This window comes from Apteryx rowi, unplaced genomic scaffold (assembly GCF_003343035.1).
Source record: "Apteryx rowi isolate R43461 unplaced genomic scaffold, aptRow1 scaffold_824, whole genome shotgun sequence".
In the NCBI taxonomy this organism is placed as follows: Eukaryota; Metazoa; Chordata; class Aves; order Apterygiformes; family Apterygidae; genus Apteryx; species Apteryx rowi.
This window is the reverse complement of record NW_020451121.1, coordinates 51007-62693: the sequence shown is the minus strand read 5'-3', so window position 1 is coordinate 62693 and position 11687 is coordinate 51007. Positions and strand designations below refer to the sequence as shown.

General features: G+C 38.5%; 1 protein-coding gene across 1 annotated transcript in view; it reads right to left on the bottom strand.

Annotated features, from left to right (window-relative positions):
* Positions 1-3669: 3669 nt before the first annotated feature.
* SLC10A2 (solute carrier family 10 member 2) overlaps positions 3670-11687 on the bottom strand; it is an 11179-nt gene continuing 3161 nt past the window's right edge. Inside the window, exons 2-6 of the mRNA XM_026089655.1 lie at positions 9229-9347; positions 8001-8089; positions 5719-5894; positions 4938-5095; positions 3670-3803 (exon numbers count right to left, since the gene is read on the bottom strand). Coding sequence (XP_025945440.1) covers positions 3670-3803; positions 4938-5095; positions 5719-5894; positions 8001-8089; positions 9229-9347 — 676 coding nt within the window. The remainder of the gene's footprint in view (positions 3804-4937; positions 5096-5718; positions 5895-8000; positions 8090-9228; positions 9348-11687) is intronic.

Below are 11687 nucleotides of genomic sequence, written 5' to 3'. Positions count from 1 at the left end.
CCTCCCTTCTGAGGCTGACTAAAATAATATTGATCAGCAGAGATTACAAAAGTGTTTTTTGAACATCAAAACCTGATTAGAGCGAAATGACAAACTCATGTAACATAGATTGCAAATCAATTTACTTGTTAATTCTGTTCAGGCTGCACTCTCTTCTCACTAATACAACACTCTGACAGAACCAGTTTTTCTCCCTGTCTTTTGGTCAGCTGAAAAAATAAGTTATATGTTCACAGGAGATTAAAATCAGCATAAAGTATAAATCAGTATAAAGATATTTTTGAGCCCAGTTTTGTTTTTTCAATTATAAAGACATCACTGAGGTTAAAAGAAACAAACTGGGTGTTCAGAGCACATTAGACTTTATGCAGAAAAAGAAATGAAGACRAAAGCGATACTTAGTCTCACCTACTTTTTTTTCTGTCTGAAAGTCAAAAACTTAGGTGTTTGATCTAAGCCAGGCCATCTATATCTAATTTATAGAGACAGACTATTCCAGTGGACAGCTTATCCTACACTAGGTGTCTGAGACAGAGGGCATGAATAACTCCATGGCAGTGCTTCTCTCTCTTCACTGATTAGGGAACATGTCTATATAGCCAGACATATGGCTGAAACTTAGGTTGGGCAAGTGTGATTTTACATCCTTTTACATCCTTAGATCCTTGGATGAGCTGGGCATTAATTCAGCTACCACTGCAACTTTTAGGGTATGTCTATCTTTAGACGTCAGTTCATTTTGCCTGCAATGGCTTGATAACCAGAAGTGCAGCAGAATAAGATTCAGGGACCCCAGAATCTCTGGACTCGAACCACTTTATCTAAAAGTAGACTAACTGTGTTAAACTAGAACTTGCTAAGGCAGCTGTGAAACTTCTTAGCCTGCACTAGTACATGTGTGATTACTAGTAAGTGTAAGGGTGAATTAGGTCGGGTATCTGTTAGTCTGAACATTGCTGCATGGGGGTTCTAAATGGCACATGTCCGCAATGTCCCATCAGCCACCAATTTCAATGCATAGAAATTTGCTTAAAAAGAAGCATTGAAAGGATGTTTATGCTGGAGGATGTGAGAGGAGATGATGGAGAGCAGGTTAAACCAACTGATCTCTGCAAGCCAGGGATTTTCTTTTGCCTATAGCAAGGACAACTGCAACTGCAAGGCTGGAGGCTACCAGCCTCCTTGGCCCAAGAAGGCCATACCACAGTGTTTGTATGACTGACAGCCACTAGCGTTTAACATCTTTCTGGAGACGTTAGGGGAGAGGACACAGCTCCCCAGAAAGTCCACAATGCTGCTGTGGGATAGCTCAGGCCAGCAGCATTGGTGACTGACACTGTGCTGCCCAGGCTCCTATGGCTGGATGTCTAGGTTTGGCATGCTCTAAAGCTGTATGCTGGTTTAAATTGACATTGTTGCACGTAAGGCTTGTGTCATCCGACTCTTGCTAGATTTAACTCTAGGCTGAAGAAGCTACCGCCTCCAGCCTTCAGCTGGGACCCTGGGAGCACATATATGTTAGAAAATGTCCATCAAATATGGCATCAGACATCCCATGTTCATTTAATACTCGTCATTATTAAACATATACATTTTACACAATCATCTGAGGTGTTTTTATTACATCTCAAAGTCATAAACTTGGTCTGCATGTTAGGATTCAGTCTTAATTCTTTCTGCCTCAAATTACTCCAGTGGGCAAAGTTATAAACAGTTACTGACTGTGTTCAGTTTAGTGTTTATACAGTTGTTTTAAATACAAAGGCACACAGAAGAGAAAATACTGTTCTTCAATACATTTTCAAAATCTGTGTAAAATATATGCAAAAACGTTGGGGTTATTTTAACTTTAGAATGGGGAAAAAGTAGCAGCTTGTGCTAGAAAGATGTGATCCTAACTGACTTCTACTGCCTGTATTTTGAGGTAAGCAGGATAATAACAATAGCCTTTTTACTGCATATGTTGCAAACAACAGCTTATCCTTTTCTCAATGAATGTGGTRTTTCACATTTACGATTCCTCTGTAATAGAATTCACTACCTTTTTCTGTTTATTCTATATTGTATAAAAAGGCATGTTATGTGTTAGCTCCCACTAAGCGTTGACCTCCTCTGTGGAGGTTTTGAACGCTCTGACTGTCCTCCTGAAAATAAAGCAGCTTCAAGTATCTTAGAGCTCAGAAACGTTTCAAGACCCTTTCCCCTGCAACTGGTATATAGAAATAATTTATCCTTTGTTTAATATTGGGCGTATTTCTGCAGAAGTGGAAAGCTATGTGTCTGGAACCTAAATTCCACAATTTAAGCTGTGTTTGTAAAAAATCTACCACATTAACTCACAACACCCTCAAAATGTTCACTTGAATATGACAAGGAGGTGTATGGTTTCCATGTGTTGATAGCTGGCTCATTCTTGAAGTTTTTGGTCAGCCAAACTCTCACTCATTTCATCTGAAGTTCTCTGGATGTTTTCTTTGCATAAGAACTATGGGACTAATGTTACTGAATGCATCCACAAAAAATTACAGCTGCTAAAAATTCACTGCACTGTTTTTCTTAGAATCGTACTCATTTTCTCCGCACACTTAAGACAGCTTTCCATATGTGCCCTCAAATTTTCAGAGACAAATAATGTATGTTTACATACAACTATTTCTGTCCATGCTTTATATAATCAAAAATTTTAAGTTATTGACTAAATCAATGTCATGGACACTTAGTAAGTCCAAATTTACTGAGTTCATAAAACCACAGAAATATATGACTCCCTGTAAGCACTGTTATTCTGTCTTAAAAGTGGTGAACGTGCTCCTGGATGAATCAGGGACAATTTTGTTCCACTTTCACATGCCTCCCCTTCAGTGCAAAAGTTGACCACTTCTCACACCTCCAAAAACTCAGCCTGCTCCTTTGTATGCAGCTGGCACACTAACACTGCTCTTGGCTCATACCCTGGGCTTTGTCCCTCTGTTGATCTTTCCAGCACCTAAATGACCCAAACTGAAGATACAAAACTGTTGTTTGCTATTAATCTGAGCAAAAAAATGGAGTCATAAGGTAATTTGCACTGTTTAAAGTTATAGCTTTTGTATAAATTAATGCTTTAAGCAATTATTACAGTGCAACAACTTTAGTCTGATGAGACTGACTTAAATGAAACATTATTTCTTTACTTGCTTGTTTCAGTTTCCAGGTTGATTCATGTTCAGCAAAAGTCCTCCAGCCTTGACAGATCTTCCACGTCAACTCCTGTAGCTGTTCAGGCACTTTTGCAACATTTCTCTTTGTTGGTGCTGGGGCTGAGACTAGGGGATGAATCTGCAGGATCAGTGGCTGGAGTCCGTAATGCAAATATCTGCTTTCTTAGCAGATGTCTGCTTTTTTTRAGCCTGCCTTTATTCTGCTTTTTTTAAATAAGCCATAATATAACATTAAATATTTTAGAGAATTAGCTTCAAAAATAGATCCTACAATCATGGCAGAAACCATGTTCAAAATTAAAGTAGAAATCTTTCATAAATTAATCATTTTAAAGTCTTTCTGTACAATATCAGCAGAACACCTTCTTTTGTTAAATATTTTCTTAAAGCAACAGAATGTAAAAAAAAAGTTCTAAGTAAACCATATATATTATACATTTTTAGCTGGTTGGAACAGTGAGGTGATTGTCTATTTGGTCTCATTTGAAATAAATCCTCCATTTGTTGTAGCATGTGGCGACACTGATTTTGATTTGGTTTCTTCCTTTGTTTTCATGTCATCTGTCTTCGTTTTGCCCCGGTGTCTTTTGTAAATACGGTAGCCTGGGAATCAGTACATTTAGTATTAAATAAAGAAATTACAATAATGATCTGAAGAAACTATTGTAGTACTATGTTGCCATACAACATTTTCCTTCCTTATATTGCTAAAAGGTGTATTCATACACCTCCAGACAGAGTTGCTTTAAAGCTATATTTAAATATTATATTTCAACAGCACTCATCACTAAAAACGTATGTTTAGAAAATTACAAGGAATATATTTTTAATTCTGCTTTTGGTGTTAACCTGCTTCCTGTTCCTGCTGTGTGTAATGACTTTTAAATGTATTGTTTGTCTAACTTAGAAAGCTTTTGGGCTCTTGGTTGGGTCTGTGGGATTGACTCTTACTTCTCAGTAAGCTCTGTTTGGCAGAAACTGAGACAAAGTAGGGCAGAGCAGTTTGTCTATCCTTACATCGTCCTCACACTGTTGCCTGCCAGAGAGGTAAGAGTCAGCGCTACACCTCTAAGCCTGAGTCCTTGGGGCAGTGCTCTGGGCGTCTGGTGAGAAGTCTAATTTGGAATTAGGATCTAAATAGTCACAGCTGGCTTTAGGGGAGAGAACAGSTACAAGGTCCTGATCCTCAGTAGGTCAGTTATGTTAGTAGTGGTGCAACTCATACAAGGTGTATATGGGGGGGAAAAGGGGCCTTTACATCTAATGGAAGATACTTCCACTAAGTTAATGCCAGTTCTCTTAAGCATTGACAGGAGGGCTAGCTGGCTGGTAGGGCTTGTGGGGATGATTCTGGTGTGCAACGTAATTCCTGACACTTTGGGGTGATATAAGGCTCTGAAAGAAGATCCATTTACTCTTTCTCAGCAAAGGTTGATAACAATCCTGTGTTCAAGGTATTCTCATGTGTCCAGCTGGAGATGATGGAGGTCCTCTCCCTTATGTTGAAAAAAAGGGTCCTTACAAATCTTGAACTGATCCTCATATCTTCCTTGTACAGGGCACAGCACAGTGACAATGTTCACTAATAACTGGGGTCATTATTTACTTAACTGTTTTCCATTTGACTATTTTTATCCCTAAATTGTCTGTTTTTATTTTCTCCATACTTCACAACAAATGAGACTGATAATAATAATAACACTTATACTGCTATAACGGAAAATGTCTATACCTTACCTGCTAAAATTATTAGTGCAAACAACAACTGGAAAATACTGTAGATGAGTGGGAAAGTAAACATCAGCTCAAGTTGTTCAGGAGTGAAGGAGAGCTGTACAACTGTTGTACACAGCTGAGTGTTCTGCATGCCTGTTTCCAGAGCCACTGTTCGACATCTAAAGGGAATAATACAAAGACAGTCATCATATAGGAGCCTGTGCATTCCTATGCTTTTTAGGAATCCGGATAGACAAGAAACATGCAGTAACAGATAACTGAGAAAACAGTATCCTCCAGCTCACACAGCCCACAAAACACTCCACAAGACATACAGTTGTTACCACTAGAGGACACACAATTTATGGCAGTTCAGCATTTGTAGAGGACTGTCCTCCACTTTCAAGACATGTATGTTAYATTGTTCGGTAACACTCACTCTCTCCCTCTTTTGTAAGGATGCTCTAAATTGTGGACTGCTGCTGCTTCATGGGAAATTTAGCAGTCCCAGCCAACTGGTTAGTTAGGCCTGTCCTGTCTACTTCCTTTGAGGTGTAGGACACAGGCACACAAGGGAAAGACGTATGACAGATCGGAGGAAACAGAGAATTAGAATCCACAAACAAAAATGTGCACAAGAAAAGTCTTATCTAAATGTAGTAATGCAGAAACAGAGTTGGGGAATGAGTGACYTTGCAGCATAATTAATGTTTAGGGAGTATTCTCAGCATTGATTAATCATTAAATAAAAACTTCACAGCTGCAATAAGACTATAGCTCTATGTCACAGAGAAATCTATACCTGTTCCAAGACAGACCAGCTATGCGAGCCAGAAAGAACCCCAGAGAATATCCAGCTGCTGGAAATATGGTACCAATGATCCATAATTTAGGGGAGATAATCCAGGAACCTTTGTACAGTATTCCTGCAACCACAGCTATGAGCACGATGAGGACTGCTCCGACAATGGAACCAACCTGTGGGAAAAAAGAGGAAGGACTGTGTGGAAAGAGACTTTGATGAAATTTAATGACATCAAACATAATTTCAAACATGCCCATGAGTGTCTTCATCTAAGTCACTGAAAAATCTTACTAAATATAAAGTGGAATGCTTATTGCAATATAATTCACAACAGGCACATGAATTAGATAGCTGCCATTTTCCAAAAACTGGAGATATACAAGTTATTTCAATGTGTGATTTCAGATATAGATCAAGGTAGAGCTATAATAGGTATCTATAGCAGGTATCAGTAAGATTAATCTCTTGAAACTTTTGCTATACTTAGAACTCAATGTTAAAAATAATCTCAGAGGCATGACATGGACAAGGAATGATGCACAGATCAGAACTATTTTCTCAGTTGTTGAGACAGTCTAATAGCTGGTGTAACAGGCTTTTTTCCCCACTTGGTCAGTTACACTTTGGGGCTTAGTATAGCGTATGCTAACTAGACACCAGATTGTTAGTGCTAGGAAATTATTCGCCAAGTGAATGAGTAAATCTTTAATGTGGCTGAAAATACAGTGTGTTTGAAAACTGAACGTGAGTTCATATGACATTCCTACACAGCCATAATCACTGAGGTGATCTTATTTCCTGTGGTTGAATGTGCAGAGATCCTAGCCACTGCTTGCCAAATAAAGGGATAACTAACTCTCTTCTCAATATCCAAGTGAAATATCTGCCCTCATGGCATATATTGCCAGGAAACTCACTGGCAGGCTTCTGGATCTAGGCTTACAAGAATCTGTTTCTCAGCTAAAAAGTGTATACGGGAAGCCTATTCCCACTGAACTGACTTCATCAGTCTTTGACTGAAGCCTTTCTAAGAGCACCGAATGAACAACTACTTTTGCTTGACTGAACTATTAATGACATGCACCTAAGGAAAAGAAATATGGTATGACTGTGACAAGCTCTTTTAGTTCACAAGGTACAGTGTCTTTGTGCTCTTATCTCCGTTTGTCACTGTATGGACCTTAATCTGATGGCTGTGGCTCAATCTTCCCTTGATGCTTTGCTGTCCTGCACAAAGCAAGCTGTCAATGGACTCCACCATGGGCTGTTTACCCATCCAGTAAGAAAGAAAATGAAATGGTGTTGTTTTGCTGAGAGAGCAAGTGGAGTCCCTCGCTATGTGAGTTCAAGTCCAAGCTTTTCCCGTAACTGATTAAACAGGAATAGAACAGTTTTGAAACCGACACTTGATAGTATCCAATTTCACAAGTAAGCTATGAGTACATTTAAAAATAAAACACAGTAAGCTAATATTTCAGGAAAATGAATTTGACTTAAACAGACCTTTTTTGTGGTCTTCTTTTCCTGAGCTGATATCAGAGAAAGAATAACAAAATATAGGTAGAAATATAGATAACTAGTTGTCAGATTAGTTTAGAAATTAAGAAAATTAATAAAATATTATTAAGGGTGGTCAATGAGAGACATGGGTACTCAGTAGGTCTAAAAAACACTTTGAACCTAGCAGGAAAATGTTCAGAATGGTTGCTGTTAACACTACATGTAGCTAGGTTATTATTATTATTTTGGTGAGGCATTTTTTTGCTCAGAAATGTAATTTTTATGCATTTGAAATGATCTTGCAAATACAGTTGAATTTTGTGAATAGCCTTTGTTGGATTTTTTAAACAGATGCAACATTTTCAAAAAATAAGTTTTGCTCAAAATTCCCAAAAGCCAACAAACTGGTTTAAAAATAGATTTTTTTTTGTTTGATCCAGAATATGTTTTCAAGTTTTTTTACTTTGAAGAGGAAAACTTTCCAGTTGACCAGAATGATTTTCTTCACAGTTTTCAGTTTATATTATACACTGAACTTAATTATTAACATAGTTCTCGCCAAAGACAAAAGTAGGCTCTTTGGATAATGATGGTTTATAATAATGTATGCAACTCATGACTATTTGTGTCTGTAGTGTCTCATTTTTTTTCTACTGAGAACTTCACAGCTCTTATGGAGTCGGATACTAATACTATGAATAACAATGTACTGCTTCAGTGGTGCCATTGAATTCATAAATTGTCTATAATTAGTAATGATTCAGCCTTACATATCCTACCTTAAGTATGATTTTTGCTTTTTGAGGCCATCTGTGGTTAACATACATCCCAAGTGAAACAGGAATTACAAGAGCTACTAGTGAAATTCCTGGAAAAAAAGAAAAAAAAGAAAAGATAAGCCCACATATAATGCAGAAGTTCATGATGGGAGAAAATACACTGTACAGAGCAGCTGGGCTTGCAGAGCAAGCCTTTGGAGGATGTTTCTGACACATGCACCCCAGAACATGCATGCTCTATCCACACCTGCCCATTTGCTTTTCTATAGAGTCTGTTATCTTTGGCAACCTGTTGAAGTAATTGCCATTCTGCTTAGCTACATGCTTATTCACCTGAATCAAAAAGGGAGACAGAAATYTGAGTGTGCTAATCATCACTATGCTGTGATGTGAGTAGGTATATTAAATGTTCATTTTGTCTGCAGGTGTTTTGCTACTGTACCATATCAACAACCAGCTTAGGGCTTCTTCTGTTTTGGCCTCCCTCCTCCAGAACTTATTTTGAAAGTGCAAGCAATTTATGCAATTTTTTTTCAGGACAATGGGAAATGAAATTGAAGAATATGAAAATGACTCTGTTGGCTTTGTAAGATTAGCGCAACATGGAACCAAACTTGATAAGCACTAGGGCCACAGTTCTGTGAAGCACTGGAGCATGTATTTCTAAATACTTAGCCCATTTTCTGTTTGTAGCTGGATGAGATTTTTGACAAGAAGTCAAATGAAGCCACTCCTGGCAGCATARACTGCAGCTTTTCAATGAGACTCAGCAGTTTTAATCACTTGCTTAATTATCCACATGTGCTTAAGTACTTTGCTAGATTATGGCCTTGGCACTTAGCACTTTGCAGGATTGTGCTTTGAAGCTGTTACAAACACTTTTATCCAGGAAAAACATCTATTCCTGTATGAATTATTCTACATTCTTATCCCAGTCCTGTGCAGGTTTCCAGCCATTTTAAATAAAAAAGCACTCACTACCTTGTGATAAATATCTGTACCATATTTGTAATAACTTAAGGGCTTTGTTCTGCAGAGCTCTGGGTGACCTAAAGAGATATGGAATAATTCCCAATGAAGTTATTGGAAAGGAGGAGAATAAATATGTTTTAAAAATCCGAGGTCACATCTGTGCGACTCTGCAATGATGATGGTACAAAGACAGTTGTTACCAGAAAAAGAATGAAGGGGGGAGTCAGAAGGGAAAGTGCTGATTCACTTGACTCACCAATGCTGTCGTAGGGGAGTACGATTGAGTCAGCGTCAGTCCACATCTTGGTATAAACGAAGAGACAAAGTGGCATCATCCCCATTGCAAGCAGTGTGGAGCAAGTTGTCATGCTGACGCTGCAAAGAAAGTGGTTAGTGTGACAGTTCATCTCATGCTAGCCTATAGTCTTTCTCATTTTCTTCTTATGACTTAACATCTTATGAAATGTTGGGCAAGAAATACGACTGGCTACAGACAATTTGTCCCATATATCAAGTTAGGAAAATACCCCTAAAATGAAAAAATGGCTTCTGCTGGAAAAAAAGAAAGGACAAAAAAGGAACATAAAATATCAACATGTTCTGCAGACACGTAACGGTAACTGTCAGTGCAAATGAGGGAGTCAGGCAGGAAGCCACCACGGAAGGCCTGTTGGCAAATTTGTTTGCATGCTGACTGTCTGACTGGCCCCTGAAAGGCCCGGCAAGCTAGGCAGGGTCAGATGGATTTCAGATGGAGCTTTCCGTTTCACCAGCAATTTTGGAGTGTTAAAATTTCACTCCAGAGCCAATAGAATAAAACAGAAAAATTCATCACCTAGCATGTATGATGGAATAAAAATCCCTTTCTGGCTAGTTCTGCTCTATGCTGAAAAATAGGTGCTGAGAGTTGCTTAGTGAAGCTGAGCATGAGTACTGTTGCTTCCTTGATTGGTGCAAAGACCTTTCCATTTTGAAATAAAAAGCCTTTCTTCTATCAGGTTTGATACACCTCTTACAAAAAGGTGCTTCTGTTGTAGGAGTGAAGAAGAAGGGCAAGGCAACACAGCTTAAAAAATGAGGAGATTCTCAGAATGTGAATAGCATAGATAAAATTATGTCTACAAATCACACTCCTCCGTGGTAAAAATCACAAGAGAGGACTCTAGTGAAGGCACTTTGGAAACGTCCTTCTGAGCCTCACTCCTGACTGCTCTTCTGCATGGATTGCCCTCAAAAAAGGTGATACCAGCCCCCTCCTACAAACTAGGGAGATCCAAGGTAATCTAGAACAAGTTATACAGAAACTGCAGATATATTTGCATTAATTTTGGTTCCTATTACTCTTTGTTTCAGTATCATTAGATATAACTTTGTAGGAGCCTCTAGCAAGAGGATTCCTACGTGCAAGGATAAAAGAGCCATGGGCTACGACTGAGTCAGGTGAAGCCCCAAATGAATAAAATAACCTAATTTTCCTACATCCATGTTTCCTACATTTTCCTGTGATTCCAATATCTACATCCTGCTCCAAAGTCTGCCCATTCTCTACACCCAACCCCAGTGCTCACAGAAACTCCCATGGGTGCTGCGGAGGAGAGGGGTGGTGATTCAGTGGTTGCTCTTGTGAAATATTAAGAGATGTCAAGAACAGGTGTCCCCATGGGAAACTTTAGAGGACATCATCTGGGACTGAGCTACTAAGAAAGGTATTAAATCTCATACTTCACCTCCCTGTGATTATATCAGAAACAGGAAAAAATTATTCCTTCTCTAACTTGTGATCTATTTGCACTGTGAAATTTTGAAGCAGGACTGTAAACAATGGTGATGTCTGGTTATCTGCAAGCATAAAATATTATCAGTTAAAAGGAAAACCTTTGTTTGATATGGTGGGCAGGCTTTCTATAATACTCTAGACACCAGCTAGGCTACTTATGTTGTTATTCTTTTATCAAGAACTGAAGATCCTTGCATTGCTCACTTCGCTGTATCTGCCACATCCTGCAGGCCTTGCATTATGTCATTGAGGTCTTGATCAAAAGCCTTTGAAATCTTAAAGCATAAGGTTTTTACCTGAAAAATAATATTTTATAGGTATTTTTAATTTACCTTACCCTCTGCCAGGGTCATGGGAGATAAATTCTACTTTTATTTATAGCATCATCAATTCAGATTTTTACTACTGATTTCAATGGCCCTACTCTGAAAATTCAGAGCTGCGAAAGCATAGTTTGGCTCAGCATATTCTTCCACAGTAAGGTTGGGTCAAAATTTCAGATTTGTCTTGTATATCTTTCCATCTGTGGTTTCTCAGAACTGTATTTATTGAAATATAGTGTGTTACAGTTTCTAATATCATAGATCTGTCCTCCAGAGTGAGGAAGTTGGCATTTAGCAGAGTCGACTACATACAGTATCAAAAAGCACATATTACATTAACAACTGTATGTGACAGAAAAATTCACTGTTTTCAAAAGATGGAAAAAATGCTTATTAAAGCCACAAATATTAAATTCTTACTCTGTTCACCTTAGCTCCACATCTTTCTCACTTCTGTTAGTTTTTCCATTTCTAGTTCAGACTGACGTATGATAAATTGGATGAATCACAGAATCACAGAATCACAGAATCGCTGAGGTTGGAAGGGACTGCTGGAGATCATCTAGTCCAACCCCCCTGCTCAAGCAGGGTCACCTAGAGCACGTTGCACAGGAT